Consider the following 17,525-nt stretch of genomic DNA (forward strand, 5'->3'; position numbering starts at 1 on the left):
GTGCGGAATACTCGTCATACACACACACACACACACATACACTGCCTCTCCATCCTAGCCTCCCTTGTGAAAACATGACATAGTGGATTAGGCTGGATGATGGATAATTCCAGCAGGCTTGTGAACAATCAGATGTGCTAACCTCCGGGGCCGGCGAGCCCCTAGTGGGATTGGGGGAATAGATCCAGGGATGGAGGGTAGAGTTACAGAGATGGAGAGGATAGATCGAAAGACGGGAGTACAGTTCCCAGCTGATTGGGGATTGATGAGGTTTTTTACGCAGTATAGATAGGAAGGTGCATGCCTGTCAGAGTAAATCTGGGTGATATTGGAGCTGTTGTGGCTGTCTAGCTCCAACTCGCTCGTCCCTGGACTGTCTTGAGCAGTGATGGATTACTAGCTTCCAGCTTCCAGAGTGGGATAGTTCAGTCTTTAATCAGCAGAGAAGCAATTCAATTTAGAACAACTTTATTTATATGCCTCTTAGGAGCAACGAAATAGGGACAAAATAGGGTCATGCCAAGAGGGCGATGTGCGAAGAACTGTCAAGTTTATTTATAAAGTGTTTTAATAAGGTTTGTCACAAAATGCTTTACAGAAACCAAAGGACAGAGAACAAGGGGATTAAAAAAAAGAGATAGAACGAGTACGGGACAAATCCCAATAAATAGGGCAAGAGCTTGTGTGTGTGTATGTGCATATGTGAGTGACTGTGCACACCCATGCATGTGTATGAGTGGATATGAGAGTACCGGACAATACTGCAGCAGTTCAAGTGGGAAGTAAGTGAATGACAGACTTGTTGGCTGTGCTAAATGGGTCTTGAGTCTGAACATAATGATGAGGAAATTATGATTCTGAGTCAATTACCTTCTACTCAATTCAGGCTTAATTACTACCTTAAAAGTTAGGCTTAATTACTACCTTAAAAGTTAGGCAATGCCAATCAAATTACATTAACAACTTTGGCTTATACAAGTTATATGTTTGTTGTTTCATTTGACAAATTGCTTTATATTTCTTTGGACATTCAACTCAAGGAACACATGACTCTTTGCTCACTTCCCCACGATTTCCTTGGATAGAAATCAGCACCTTAAGAGAGGTCAGTCAAAACGTTAGGCCATCTAATAAAGCTTGAGTAAGCTGCACTTCACTGAGTATGTACAGGAAGAGTGAAGAGACTATATTTTGGGCTATTATGAGGCAGAATTTTTTGATTTTTCTTTTTGCATATATTATCTCCTTGGAAAACCTCATGATTAGAAGCATTTCTTAACAACTCAAAAAAGTCATGTTTCACTTAATAGCCTGTCTGCATTTCCACATTGACACACTACAAGCCTCCAAGCCGCATGTCATGACAGGAAGCCAGTTTGTGCATTTACAGCACAAGGGTTGATTTTCTACCACATTTGTGAATCGCTCTTATGACCCTGTTGGTTTAGCTAAAGCATGTTCAGGTTTAACTGTTGATCTGTCTTTTGGCCTTATTCCAAACTTCCCCCTTCAGTATTCTAGCTCATGCCCTCTCCCCATGTGTGTACCTGCCTTTAAGATAGATGATGCTCCTGCTTTATTGATTGGCTCGAGTGATGTCACCTGAATTCAATTTGAAAGTGAAAAAGTTAGTAGCTGGCACACAGCCAGCCTTAGTATTAGCAAACAGGCTTCACACACAGTTGGCTGCATCGGCCTGGCCAGACGCAGGCAGCGAGCAGAAAAGAATGGACTATAAAAATGATATCATCCAGTCTTATACCTTGGTAAGCAGAGAGACAGCAGGGCCATCAGGTCCCTTGGGTGCAGCACAATGTTTATTAATCACATCAGAGCACTAACCATCAAAAAGCATCAAATAAGCATTATACAGCTTGTCAGTGTGAGGATTTACATAAAGCAAAGCAAAGCAATATTAGAGGCAAGAGGCATATGAAGGTCCAATCAATCATTGCTGTACATATTTGAAGATTAAAGGGTTCTGCGTGTACATCAAGCTGCTTCTTGGCCCAGAAACAGGAGATAGGCTCCTGTTGCACTGTTTCAGGTTTAGACAGGGCCACTAACTAATAACTACACACACAAATAAACTGTAGGATACAGTTTAAGAACTTGTAGCTTACACTGTTCAGTGAGGCATATAGTAAAATGCAGTGTTTGGTGTGAGAGAAGCTGCTTAGTGCATAGGAGCAGGGATTCTTGAAACTAAATTACAGCAGGTAATGACATTTTGACTTGATTTGATTTTGTTGATTTGTCTTGTTACCAGCCAGCCAATATGAGAGGTAGCTCTCACTTTGTCAATGGTTTTTGTCAGTGTGAGATAGCCTTTCATGAAATTACACTGTGGGCACTGTTATTAAATATATTTATGACTTAAATGTTTATGTTAAGACTTATATGTTTGTGCAGTGTGAATTAGGACTAGAAGGGTTTATAGTAACAGTTCCTATTCTACAGTCATCAAAACAAAAGTGAGTTGATCCATAAATGCACATGACTTGACAGAACAGTCAAACAGACTGATAATGGAAACTCTTCGAAGACTTGTATAGCTCTCTGGGCTTCCAGCCAATAGGAGCCCTGCGCCAAGAACCTGGTCGTCCATTCTTTCTTCCTTTCTTTTATTTAACCAATGGCGTCAAACAGAGATGAACGGTACTTTTTCAAGTGCACCAGAGATGGAAAAAGGGCCATCAGCCAGCCAGGCGGGTGCCGTAATGTGTGTAACAGCGCTCTTTCTCTATCGCAGCGAGCCCTATCGCTGCGAGGGCACATCCTTAAAAAGCTGCTGTGACTGTGGGAGAGTAAGGGCCGTCTGACTGCACATCCGGCTGGCAGAACATTTCCAGCCCTGGGATCGCTCGGGGGACCCGAACACTGTCACTGTGGAGAGCTGAGAGTACACCGTCTCTCTGGAGAGAAGCGCTACACTGTCACTTTCCATAGGGCCGGAGTAAGGAGCGGCTGAGAGGAGACATGCTGTGACAGCACAGTGTGAGCAGCACATTGTCATTTCCTAGACCAAGAGGAGCAGCTTAATGAAGTAAAGTCAGTGCAAAATGTGTTCATTGGGTTTTCAGAGTGACTCTTGAACAACACTGGATTATCAAGTATCAGTACAGTTTGCATGATATGTGCTGGAGTAAACCTAGCTATTGAGAAGGTACCCCAAACCCCAAACAAGCACATAATGCAACAAACAAAGAAACAAATATCGCTTTGACAATAACTTTTACACACAGCTATAAAATATCAGAGCAGTCTAGATTAAAGGTTCAAAGTGCCTGCAACTTTGCAAATCGCCCACAGACTCATAAAACCCCACGCATTTTCTATTATGTGCCCTATCATTCAAGTTTAACATCATTTCTATCAAATCCATTATCCAGTAGCCACTCCCCTGTCAGTCTGCCTGTCTTTATGTGTCCATCACCAGTTTGCCTACTCAGCCTTTCAACAGCATGACAGCCATGCTCTCTGCTCTCTGCTCTCTGCCCTCTGTTGCTCACCGTTTCTCAAGCTTATAAAGATGTACTCACCACTTAAAGTGTGCCACACTATGTTAACAACAGGCCATTGAGAAACCAACGTTTTCATCCGCAGTGGTCACCAGCCGCTGGACCAAAAGACTTCAACTGTTCATACATTGAATGATTACCAGTCAAAGTGGCAGGCAGACTTAATATCATTCAACATCCCTCAACGTCCTTCAGTTCAACATTATTGAATTTCTTGGGGACCATTGTGTCCCATCAGGCAATCACCAAACTGTAGCACATGTCATCAACTTTCACCTGCCCTCCTTCCAGGAAGTACAGTTTTCTGTAGCTCAGTCAAGACCAAAACCTCAACAGCTCTCCATAAAAGAAGTTTCTTGAAAGTCCCTGAGGGTAGAGAAGCAAGCTTGTCATTGAAATGCTGATCAGACTGGTAAAGAGGATGAGGTGAAAATTGGAGAGTTGCTAATGTTACTTACCCCCCACGCTCTATGAGCATAGAGCAGGGCTTTATTCTGGTTTTGGATGTCATTTGGGTGTGGATGCATTTGGATACATTACTATTTTTGTTCAAATGAATGATACGCCCTTTTGATTGGCAGGAATAGGTGATACTTGAAATGATAGGGAGAGAGAATGGGTAGGAGAAAGAGAGAGAAACATAAAGAGAGACAGGAACAGACAAAAGAGACAGGACACAGACACTGACTCAGAGAGTAAGCACAGTGTAATGATGGCATAGCGTTATGTGGTCTGCCAACTAAACACAGAGAGCAAGAGAAAGAGAGGGGAGAGGGGAGGAAAGTGAGAGAGAGAGGAAGAGAAACCAGACAACTTATTGGAAATGACATGTTCTCAGCTTTTTGCTCCAAGGGTCAAGCATTAGCACACACACACACACACACACACACACACACACACACACATAAACACACAAACGTACCTGCTCAGCATATCCTGTAGAAGGTGACAGCACTGTCTGATATTGCTCTCTCACTGTCACTCACACACTCTGCAACTCTGGCATTCAAAAGCCATAGACATCACACGCACACGCACACACACACACACACACACACACACACACACACACACACACACACACACACACAGCTAGTCTACAGAGGCGTTGCAGAAACATTCTAGAAGCTCCTAGCGGCCATGTTGGGAAACCACTACATTATTCACACACTTCAGACACAACGGATCGTATTTTAGCAAAACTTCAGGAAATTATGCATCTCACCACTGAATTATTCCAATTATTTCAAAATTATTCTGATTAGCCCAAATGGGGGTGCTACATTGTCCGTTTGTTCATTGGTTAGATGGCAATATCTCAGACACCACTGATAGGATTTTGACAAAATTTGGGGAAATGATGCATCTCACCACTGCGTTCTGGCATTTTCAAAATTGCACTGATCAGCCCAAAGGGCGCGCTCCAACTACAGTTCAAGACAAAGTGAAAAAAAGTAAGTTGTTACTGATTGGCCACTACTGAACACCTCTGTGGCCAACAGGGGAAGCCTATACTGGATGTGTGTGTGTGTGTGTGTGTGTGTGTGTGTGTCATCTAATTCTGAAAAAAGCAAGTTTACTAAGTAACTACCATTATCAATCATCCCTATTTAATTTACTGTCTCTTTCTGCAACGTTTTACAATATTTGCTGCGATGCTGATTGTACTCGGATTCGCTCTGCTTAGTATTATTAAATTCATTCTGCTTCTGTTGTTTCATTAATGTGATAAATTAGATCATGGGTTGTTCCTTGGCTTGAGGCATTCAGTCTACTGAATATAGTAAACCTTGCTGCAGAAGCTACGGCTGCCGTTGCACTGGGCAGCTCTGAGGTGTGTGTGTGTGTGTGTGTGTGTGTGCGTGTGTGTGTGTGTGTGTGTGTGTGTGTGTAGGTGTAGGTGTGTGTGTGTGTGTGTCATCATCCCTTCCCCCTGGAACAACTCCCACAGACCATTGCTGTGAAGAATAGTCATCTTTCCTGGTTGAAGCCCTCAGATGAATAACCGTAAAAGTGCCCTTATTTATTTAGTTTTTTTGGTGCAAGAGCCAGTGTAGATACTGCTGCTGTATAGCTGGTCCAGATCACCAGGAGTGTGAATGCTATAGATCACCTGAAAGTATACAAAACTCTACAGTCTTAAGCCTTGAATACACACCACAGTACGCATTACAGTGTCCAGATAATGAGAATTGAAAACACCACTCAACTGAAAACTTACAATGGACCTACTGTATATGGCTCTTTGGCTGTACAGTAGGCTTCAAATGAGTGTAAAATGTTCAAGCTACTACAGTTGTACTTGGGGTGTATGTTGTAACTGAAAAGCAAGTTGATGGCGGGCATAAAGATAGCATACATGTACATATCCAAGAGCAAAGGACACAGTGTTACAGGAGCCAGTCCCTTTGAAGGGGATGCTTTCAATCAGTCTTCAATCCAAATGGTCAAACTAGAGAGTGAAACAATATGCAGGCAGGTCTGCTTTATCTTGTAGATTTTGCTCTTAAACAAAACGTATCGCTTCTTCCTGGTGATAACTGTTCTTTCTTCTCGATATGCCAGGTCATTTTTACCAATGGGCTACGTCTTAAGATGTTGGATAACCTAATATCTGTTGGGTGATAAAATCAAACGCATTTCAAAGGTTAGTTCTTTTCTTAGGTAGGAAAATAAACTCAGATGGCTAATGCATAGAAGACCTTTCCTTCGGCTAGCATTATCCATCACTATGGTATTTTATTTATCAGCCACAAGAATTCACTTTACAATACTACAACACTCTCTCTCTCTCTCTCTATCTATCCATCCGTCCATCCATCCATCCACAGATACTCTGAGACCCCATTTACACCTGGCATTACACCTGGGATTGTATCCAGATGCAATTTATCCACATTATATTTACATTTGTTATCAAATGCATCTTCATCAGCCAGATAGAAATCCGATTGCGTATTCACATGAATGGGGCGGAGTTTGTTGTTTGTATGGACAGATTCAGAGCAGCCGATTTAAGAGAAGACAAGATAAGATGAAACTTTATTGATCCCCGTGGGGAAATTAGGTCATTGCAAAGTAATATGAATCAGCGGGGAAAAGGAAATAGAATAGCACACAACTAGAATGTAAAAATAAGCAATAAACACTGTAGAAAATAATAAAATAATTCAACCATAGACTATAAATAATTGTAGGATTATGTAAACATATGCTGCTGACAATTACAACACCTTAAGAAAACTGCAAAAGTGGGAAATATGGGAAAGAAATGGATTACTGACATCTGTGCTTTTCTCTCAAGAAGAGCAAACTATTAAAATGAAAAAAATATGAGCAATAGAAAAAAATTGAAAACTAGTGAAAAGTAACACTGTTGCTGCTGCCAAGGCTGGAGAGGATTGAAGGAGGAAAATTGCAGATAATGTAAATGCGTATGTAAACTGCTCCTCTCCCTGCTCCGCTCCGCTCACATGCTCTGACACAGACACATGTAAACACACACACACGCTCACTCACTCACACATTGAAATACACTCGCACATGCACAGCCACACATAGTGAGATGTTAGATGTCAGAGAGACCACAGGCCTCCTCACTGTTAATTAGCAGAAACTGAAGCTGACAGAAGAGCATGAATAAAACAGAACTCATATTTAACTTGTCCAATACAGCGGGGTAGTATCATCTAATTCTAGTGGAAACCAGATGGTCTTCATTTCCTCATCCATCACCATTCAGCTGTAAGACAGATGAACTTCCTCTGTCATAGCATGAAACTCTTAACCGTTTGGTATTTTCATTCTGAGAAACTGTGGGTGCTTACCATTTTCTAAACATACCGGCTTCTATTGCCGATCAGAGAGGGACAAGGCGGGGTGAGAGAGAGTCCTAGCAACCTTCATATAACACAGTCACATTTACACCCCAAAAAATCATCCAAAAATCAATGGTTAGTTTGTCAGCATCATTGTTTTCATACATACGTCTTTAAAAAAAACACTGCGTTCGACCTTACAGACTACTATGGTTGGTGTGTGTGTGTGTGTGTGTGTGTGAATGCCTTCACCTTTCACGTGATAAGTTGTCATCAGGTATGGAACAGATGTGAGAGCCATCTGTTTTTGCCCACAAGGTGAGCCAGAAACAGAGGAAAAGCATGTGTCTTTTCACTTAGGACACTTAGCTCTTTACAAATGTGATTAAACCATGGATGGATGGATGCAGGAAAGAGAGAGGGAGAAGGATGGAGGGAGGGAAAGGGAAGGTATACCAAGTAGAAATTTGTTCTCTGGGACATTATTCCCCTAAACATCTCACACTCTAATAGGAAAACGGTTCTGGTTAGTACAGCAGTTATTTGCATATAGAGGAATCATTTGTTCATATATGCAGAGACACTTTTCTGGTGACTGTTTGGCACCTTGTGTTTTTTTTTTTTACAGCACATTGTCATTGACCAGTTTCCCTTTGTCCATACACAGGCTCCTTTGCCTTACTGGCCCCAATAGAAGCAGGGATAAATTTTACCATTCTTATTTTTGTTAAATAACAAACCTTGCACAAGGCTGACTGAATGTTTAGATGGCATGTAATGTCCCAAATTCCCCCTAGGGATCAATAAAGTGCAATCTTATCTTATCTTAATGGTTGGCATTTGCACTAACATTTTTTGGTTTAACCTTTAGGTCTTATATGCTTTTATTTAGAAATAAAGATAGAAATAAAGGTCAGAATAGGGACCACTTTATTCTCCTTTTTACCAGCTCACATAGAATTTGAAGCTGCATCAGTATTGCCAGTATCCTGCATGCTCTATGTAAAGATGGCTTAAGCTGAGGATGTAATGGGTGAAACCTATCCATCAGCTATCTGGCATTCATCCATCAGCTACCTGGCAGTCAGTCGACCTGGCAGCTCTACTGATTGTTACAGTATAAACTGAAGCTTGATCCTACAGAGCAAATTTTCAAAGAGCTTAAAGAGCTCAAAGAGAAAACCATGTATTGATGTGCAGCAGGTTGGTAGATGTATGGCTATTCAATATCCTGTACACCGGTATTGGCTACTATAATTCAGGGAATTCATTAGGAGTCAAAAGGACCAAGCACTGATGCCCGAGTCCTGACCCAGTCTGCTACACACTACACACCTAATCTCCATCCACTACAAAGGGAATAGAGAATCACATACAGTATTATGAATTATTACTGCCACTACTGCCTCCTCTCCTCTCCCCTTCCCTCCATTCCCATCCTCTCCTCTCCTTTCTAAACTTTTCTCTTTTGCTTCTCTTCTCTTCTCCTCTCTTCTCTTCTCCTCTCTTCTCTTCTCTTCTCTTCTCTTCTCTTCTCTTCTCTTCTCTTCTCTTCTCTTCTCTTCTCCTCTCTTCTCTTCTCCTCTCTTCTCTTCTCACTCCATCTCTCCTCTTGTCCTTGCTAACAGCTGTGCACATGAATGGAAACTTGGCTGCACTAAAAACAAGTCTGTCTCTTGAAATGTTGGTGAAACGCATTCTGTCGCCATGCCTGTGGTGATGTTGCCCCCCCCCCCCCCCCCCTCCTCCCTCTCCCCCTTCTCTTCTCCCAGCATCTGCAGCGCTTGGAGCTCTCGTTAGACAAATGGGTCCAGGATATGTTGTTGATGTTTTTCCCAGATTGCTGTTGCTGTTGTGTGGTTGCAGCGCTCTAAACCTCTCTTCCCCTCTGAGCAGCACGGCCCCTTGTTCACACCAGGCCTTGACACAGAGGAGGAAATGATCACAAGGGGATAATTGGGCCCCTGACACTCAGTTTCCTCTGGCTTTACTGTGGAGCAACTCATCTTCCTTCTACTGTTGGCTCACTTTAATATCTCCAGTGTCCCTCCACTGTACTTGAGCAATGCCGCAGGGCGATATGTCTTGTGCATATTGTCTTCCCTGTTGGCTCATTTCAATGTTTTTAGTGTCCCTCTACTGTACTTCAGCAATGCCATAGGGTGATATAGCAGTGCAGTACAAACTGGGACATATGAAAATGTACACACAGAAAAAATAAAGGTGCGAACTGGAATCGAAAATGGTTCTTCTGAGTGATACCACAGAAGAACCATTTCTGGTTCTACAAAGAACCTTTTAATATTATATATATATATAAATATATATATATATATAAAAGGTTCTTACTGTAATTCTTAGTTATTGGATGGTGGGTGATGGCATAAATGCAGAAAATAACCAAACCCCTTCATAGTATATATTGTGCAATTGTAAATGAGGCTATGCAAGGGCAGATAAACAAAAACAAAACGCAGGTGTCTAGGCAAAGGAGAGCAGAAATGGTTCTTCTATGGCATCACTCCGAAGAACCATTTTCGGCACCTTTATTTTTCTGTGACGGCCAGACCATCTCTGTTTTTTACACTCTCTACAACGCAGATAGTTTTCCATCTCTCTGGCAGATGAGTAGAATGTGCCAATCTCCCCCACAGATAACTGAGCAGACTTTAAACAACTTAGGAGTTTGGCAAAGAGCTGCAATGTTGGAGAGAGAGAAGGGCAGACAGCCTCTGTTTAAAACTCCAGCCGCCTGCCTCTGATCCCTGGATATAAACATCCACCCTCGCTGGCCTCGCCGTCACCTCTGTGTGTGTGTGTGTAGGTGTGTGTGTGTGTGTGTGTGTGTGTGTGTGTGTGTGTGTGTGTGTGTGTGTGTGTGTAAGAGAGAAAGAAAGAAAGAAAGAAAGAGAAAGAGAAGCAGGGAGAGACATAAAGAGAAAGAGGGAGAGAGTGAGTGTGTGTTTGTGTGTGTGTGCGTCTGTGTGTGTGTGTGTGTGTGTGTGTGTGTGTATGTGTCTGGCACCTTGCTATCCACCTTGCGCGGTACTTGTCAGCCTTTTTTTAGAGGGGCTCTGGGGAGCTTTTGAAAACAGCTAGCGAGCAGTCTCACTGAATCATGTTATTTATGACTCGTTTTTGCAAGTCACTCAAGGCAATGTTTCCTTTTGGTGGAACATTTGCATTTTCTAGCATGCAGTAATTAATTGTAATTGTAAACAGGCAAAACAGCTCTTGAAAGCACTGACTCAGAAAAAAGTACGGGTAGCATCACTGTGGTTTGTATATCAACCTATAGGAAAAGAGTTTAGTGGGATTCACATGTTGAATGACTGATTGACTGACTGTTTTAATGCTTGGTTTTCAGCGAGGTGGCCATAAAAAAATACTGCGCCTGATTTTATCCAACAGGAGAAATTTAACAAACCTCATCATTTTTGTCTACAACTGGCTCTTCTACTGTTGAAGGAAGTGAATCACCACAGCTTATCGACTATTTCAGTTTTTGAAGAATGTTGCATTCAAGCAGAATCTTTACTGTACAGGGCAGTGCAGTTACTGTATAGGGCAGAATAGTTCCTGTAATTGAAGGTCTATTGATCGCTGGCCATGCTCCAGTGTCAGATAACAGTGTCCCTGGTGCACACTTTGAGTCTGACCTCTTCATATATCTGCCATTATGCACACACACCCAGCCACGCGTGCACACAGGAGCCGATATACCTTGACAGCCACTGGAAATACGAGAAGCATATCCAGCGCTTGAGTCTCATGGAGCCGGACCTTCCTCCATACTCGGTTGCATCGCAGTACTTATCGCTTAACGTCCAGTTGATGAGTGACAGCTTTGTTTTTTTTTATATCTATTTTCCCTGGGAATGTTTGCTGAGTATGCATGGGCTTTTACAGTAATGCTCTGCTTCTCACACAAACAATTCAATACACTCTGCCCAGCTTTCTGCTTAGTGAGCAGTTGATGTTAAGTGCCTGAGGCTTCTCAATGGAAGCTTTGAGGAGCAGAGAAGAATGTGTCTTGTCTATTTCCTCCCACCCACATTTCCCAGATCAGGTCTGGGGATTCAAACCGGTGGCCTCATGCTGGCTGTGCTTGTGTTGAAGAATTAGAGAAAAAAATGTCCATCCATCAGTGCTGTTGGAAAGTGAAAAAAAAAACACAATTCCCATGTCAGATATCAGTTGAGTCAATTTAATTCCCTCTTGGGAACCTAAGAGGTTTGAATCTTGTCGGCTACAATAGACACAATAAAATTACCAAGGGTTTGGTCTGTTTGGCTTATAGGGGTCAATGGGGTATGATATGAGATTTGTCTCTGCGGATAATGAGATGAGTCTAGCTGACTGCGCTAATGATCCACTGTGTTCAAAGATAATTGGTTTTGGCTCTTGTGGCAGCTTTTAAAGGGATCAGGATATATTTGTTATTGTTTTGTAAACAGTCGGGGCGTTTCTCTGTAATTGGGTCAAGCCTACTGTATATCAGCAGCTCTCTACACACAGTTATGTGTTATGAAGCCCTGGGACTGCACACTTCCCACACTGTACTGTTGTCTTTCAGCAGCAGGATTGATGATTTTCCATGTGGTGCGTGATTATGAATAGAATATATACGCTATTAAAATAGAAACAAGAGGTTCTGCTATGATCCAAGCGATGTGAAATCCTTACACCAGTGACTCTTGCTGCATTCTCGACCAAGCTTGATGAGGAAGCAAGAGTATATCTAGCTAGCGTTTGTGGATTTAAGTGTCTCTCGGCACACTGGAGAAGAGATGGTGTCCTGTGAGGGTCATAATTAACGAAGTGCATGATATACCTCACAGACCTCTCTCATCACCACCAGAACATGAACAGCATGTAAATGACCGCGGCTGACATCCCAGCTCATGCACTGCTACAGAGTCAATCAACTGGCGGTGAGATGACTTGAACCCGCTAAGGCACAGCTGTGCTTATGTATGCTGGAGGTCAAACAATGAACATGTGTCTGAATTATAAAAGAACATAGGATGATCAAAGATATGCATAATGGTCTCTCATGTAGAAACTCACTGGAGTTTTTACTACTGCATATATTACAGCTTCATATGCTCATATAGTTTTACAATTAGTAAATTTAAAGTGACATTGAAATGAAAAGTCACTTTTCCACTTACACCATACACCTATTTGACAATTTATGCCCCCAAAAAAAGACAAAACTTGTATTTCATTGTATTTTTACATTAAAAATCTCATTACTATTACTTACTGGAAATCGGAAAATCTTTAGTGGTGACTTCAGCGAGTACCAGGAGGCGACATAAAAAAATCCAAGCAATACAGATTTTTGAACTATAATTTTATCTCTGATATCCCATTGGTTTACACATTTGAATGATCCCTCCCTGCATTATGTCCTGCCCAAATATCTTGTTTCAACAGAAAAGACAAGCAAGATACTCTCAAAATGTGGTTTCATTTTGACTTTAAGCCCGTTGTTAATGTGAAAGCCTGTTTTGTTTATCTACTGTAGCCTTCTGGTATTGTCAAGCAGTAAGATGTATAGCCTTTGACATCACTTCATAGCGTTGGTGTCATGCCTTTATGTTTGTATTTATGAGAGAACACAGCGTGAAAGCAACTAGTAAACCAAGGTTATGATGTTTATAGTCCAGACTTTTGTGCTGTCTCTGCCAGCAGGTCCTCCAGAGGTCCATGAGCCCCCTGGGACTTGGCAGCAGTAGGAAACAGCAGCACTTTCTCACCCCCTCTCATCAATAATGGATCTTGGGCTGTTTTTTCACAAGGATCCAACAGAGTAATTTTGCACCCAGAGGGGTTGTTTGGGTGATGAGCTCATGACACTGTATTTTCTTTTCTATAATTGGTTTCCAATACAACTTGTGGGACATGAGCCAAAAACAAATTTTGGCATGGTGATTCTTTCAGAGGGTAGATACAAATCCACCAAGGCTCAACTGATAGGGGTTTTTCAGGGCCCATTCCAATACTGAACTTTTTTAACTGAAGCTACCGGTAGTCGATATTTTGTGCAGATTTTCAATATCTTTAAAATTGACCATTTTTATGACAAAAATGTTAAAACAAAATTACAAGTATTCAGTGTTTCCCCTGAGCATGTTATTCTTGGCAGGGTGGAAAAGCCTCTGAAAAAACATTTAGACCATGGGACACAAAAACTCTAACCCTAACCCTGACCCTAAAACCCAGGGTGATAATAATGATAACAACAACAACAACAACAACAACAACAAAATATTAAAATAATAATTACAACATTCATTCATGCTTGTGTAGAATCCGATCAAAATGTTGCATTAGAAACTATTCAGGTTCCGGGCTTCCCATAGACAGCCAGTGTTATACAATGAATATGGAATAAATGAATTGATCAATTATACAGTGAATAGTTAATAAACTGCATCATATCCCATCATATCGATCATATCGGATGTGGACAACATTAACTTTTCGATATCCAATTTCTAATATTTTTAATGGCATTGTGTCATGTCAGCAAAAGCCACAGTTAGTGTTCATCAGAGATATCATGTTGGATCAAGGTCTCTTCATTGCCCGCTAACTAGATACATACTCTATGGACAGTAAGCAGATGGATTCAACCAGCTTGGTGGTTTAGTACCAGCTGTGAGGTTCTCTCCTTCACATCTGCATTGCCCTTACAGATCAGGGTGACCCCTACTCCCTTCTCAACCATCTGGACACGATCCAAATAGGCAATGTTATGGCTAAAAATAAGAACAAAGCTAAAAACAGTCTTTCAGCAATTTCCCTGTTGCTGGGTTCTCTCAAAAAGAATAGCCTGGTAGAGTCTTCTGTATTCTTGTGCTCTGTTCCTCCACATAAATACATCCGGCCCTGGTATGTTAGTGAACAATTTCAGCTAGGGCCTTGTGTTGAGTGAAAGAAACTTCACTCAGTCAGGTTAAAAAACTATGTGATGCAATCTATGGGTGCCTCGTCTACATGTTTGTTGACAACTATGTATGCTAAAGAGCTAGCTGTAAATTATGTTTATCATTTGTATGTGACGTGAACGTTGCAACCACAATCCCCTTGAGGTTTTCACCATACACTGGCATTACCAGCATGTTCCGCCACTTTTCATTCAGCAACCAAGCCTCTGGGCTGCCGAATACAAATTGGCAACGTCCATGAGGGATGTCTGAATCGCTGTGGACACCAATCTGCATAGCTGTGATCCTCAGCTTCATAGCTTCACTGTTGTGGTCCTCCATGAGAGCGATCAACAGCAAAACAACAATGAAAATAGGGTTCTTCTTGACTGGGGAAATTTTCTTGGCAACTAACAGAGCTAACTGATAATTCAAGCTTTTGCCGAAGAAAGGCTAAAACATAATTTCCTCGAACAAAAGCCTTCAGAGCTGACTTCTGTAATTTTTTTAAGGATTTGTTGATGTCCATTTCGGACAAAACTGATTCCAAAACTAGCGTCAAGGGCCGCCATTGTTGTTTTTGAAATTCAGCGGCTCCGCCCCGTACCACTGATTGGCCGCTCATATTCTGAGCAAAGCTGAAACCCAATCCAGTGGCACGGGGCCAGACAGATCTCGTGCACAGTGTAATTTTGCACAAAGAGAGGAGAAGGATGACTACACCTCTTATCAACACCAAGCCAGGACAATGACAAATCTATTCTGCAAAGAGAGACCTGCACTCACTTGCTCTTTCACTATATCTCTTTCTCATTCTCTCTCTCATTCTCTCTGTCTCCCTCTCTCCCCTCTCCCTCCCTCTCTCTCCTTTCCTTTCTTCCTCTCATTCCCCCCTCATGTCCTTTATATGAAAGCTTGAACATGTGAGGTCATGCAGTATATGAACATCTTGTACATGTTTGTGTTGAATTCCCCTGGTAATCCTCTCCTCTATATCATTTTATGATCTGCTGAGCTGTGCATTAAATCAGAACGGTGTCAGCCAGAGCAGCTGAGGGGGGCCAAGGTTGGGGCACTTTGGCCTTGTTTTGCAGTAGTGTTGGTGAATAGAAAATAAGCCTTGGAAATCAATGCTGTTTTCTGTTTGTTTTTTTCTTGCAGTCTCAGCAGAAGTGCATTGTGATCTTTGCCTTGGTGTGCTGCTTTGCTGTTCTGGTGGCGTTGATTTTTTCAGCCGTGGACCTCTGGGGCGAAGACGAGGACGGGATCACAGAGGAAAACTGTAGCAAGAACTGCAGGTGAACCACACACACACTTCATTATGCCGTCTTACATATTATAAAAGTAACACAAGACATGCCGCAAATAACCGTTTAAAATTGGCACCTAAACCCATCACACATTGGTTTGTCATATTTTCAACACATCCACTTGTGTCTGTATGTTGACAACACAACTTGTTCCTTCAACACATCCTGTGCGTGCAAATGTGCATGCTGATGGACATGTGTAAGGAATAACTGTGTTTCATTTATTTAAGGTGCTATGCATAGCATTTTTAACCATTAATAAATCATTGTCAAATTCATGCCTCAGTATAATTACTGTAAACAATAGACTATGGTTGAGATGATGGTAGCCTCTTTCTTATGCTAGTGGAATTGACAGTGCTAGTGTTTATCAAAATTAAGACCACATTTCCCATAAACCCTGTTTGCTGTCACAAAGAGGATGTTGCTTCTTGTCCCCCCGCTCCCTCCCTGGCGTCACTCAGCATGCATTTGTTTTCTCTTTGACTTTACTGAAGAGGATAAACATGTTGGAAGGGATTTTTCCATCATCCATTCTGCCATTGCAAGAAACTCTGAAAGCTCAGTTTGTGCTGGAAGAACAGTGGCCCCCCTTCCTGTTTTGTGCTGTAAAGCAATCTCCCTTTGTGCAATGAAGCAATCCAGCATATTCCTCTCAAAATCTGACCCGGTGCACTATGTAAAATGCAGTGAAGAGGCTGGTAGAGGCTGCCAATCTTCTCAGTGATTGTTTCATAATTACAGTAATTACACTAATGCCTCAAAATTAATGTGGTGATGATTTATTGATGTGAACATGCCACACGTAGCACCATTAACAAGTCTGTATTCCATCACAATTACATTAGTGCTGATGTAGATTTGAATTTGAGCTATATTACGCTGCCATTGCCTCCCCCAAAGTCCCTGAAATGATAGGTGGGCTCATTAAAATTCTGAAAGTTGCCTAAAACCAGATTTTACAAAGTCTCCCACAAAATCAGTTCAGGTTTTCTAAAAAAGTTCTTTCAACACATGGATCCCCAGACAGAAAGTTTGAAAACCACTGCAGTATGTCGTGGGGGTCCAGTGAAATAAGCTTATCAGCACATTTGTTTGGCTGATGCAGCAAGCTTGCTCTCCTATTCTTCTCTCCCCACTGGATTCCCTCCATTACATTTTTTTCATTGAATTTACCATTCAGCCTTGAGTTTCTTCTTTCCAGGATCCTTACCTTCTCTTATCTTTCTCGTTATGCCTATGTCCATCCATGAGGCTACTCTCTCCTTCTCCTTCACCAAATCAGCCATTTAACAACCCTGCTGAGAAAGCTTTCCCTCTGTGAAGGCTGAAAATGTAATTCCAACTTGTAAAGCTGAAATTGATTCCTCTCCTCTCCTCTGAAGGACCCTAAGGCTCTGGAGGGCGAGAAAGGTGGGGAGTAGCATGATGAAATAGGGAGAGAGGAAGGGGTGATGGGGAGTGGGGGTAAACCAGATGGAGGGAGAGATACAGAAAGAAGGAGTGTGAATGGAAGGAAGATATTTGAAGGTAGATTTGGGGGTGAAATGAATGAAAAGAGAGAGATTAATAGATTCATCAGCTGTTATTGGCTTGCTATCTAAGGGCCCTGGTCATTTCAAGACTTTACATCTTTTCTTGTTTTTAAAGACTATCTTTTGGCTGGAATTTTTTGCCTTCACTAGACATATGAAAGTGGAAAGAGACAGGAAAAACTGGGAGGGGGATGACATGCAACAAACAAAAGTCCTGGGCCAGATTGAGCCACCAGGACGCCCCAGACTTTACAACTTTTCAATCAAATTTCAGATATGTGTGCAATTAGAAATCCAAGTGTACACTGTTACTTAATCTTAAAGTGAAAAAGTAGTAAGCTCATCTGAAAGACCTATGAGGTGCAGAAGTATAGTATGATATAATTTATATTATGATTTAAAA

At 41.8% G+C, this 17,525-nt stretch overlaps 1 protein-coding gene across 1 annotated transcript in view; it reads left to right on the forward strand.

Moving 5' to 3' along the window:
* LOC139912303 (inactive phospholipase D5-like) overlaps nucleotides 1-17,525 on the forward strand; it is a 63,900-nt gene that overhangs the window by 28,434 nt on the left and 17,941 nt on the right. Inside the window, exon 2 of the mRNA XM_078288724.1 lies at nucleotides 15,439-15,575. Coding sequence (XP_078144850.1) covers nucleotides 15,439-15,575 — 137 coding nt within the window. The remainder of the gene's footprint in view (nucleotides 1-15,438; nucleotides 15,576-17,525) is intronic.

The sequence above is a fragment of the Centroberyx gerrardi genome, chromosome 15 (assembly GCF_048128805.1).
Source record: "Centroberyx gerrardi isolate f3 chromosome 15, fCenGer3.hap1.cur.20231027, whole genome shotgun sequence".
NCBI lineage: Eukaryota > Metazoa > Chordata > Actinopteri > Beryciformes > Berycidae > Centroberyx > Centroberyx gerrardi.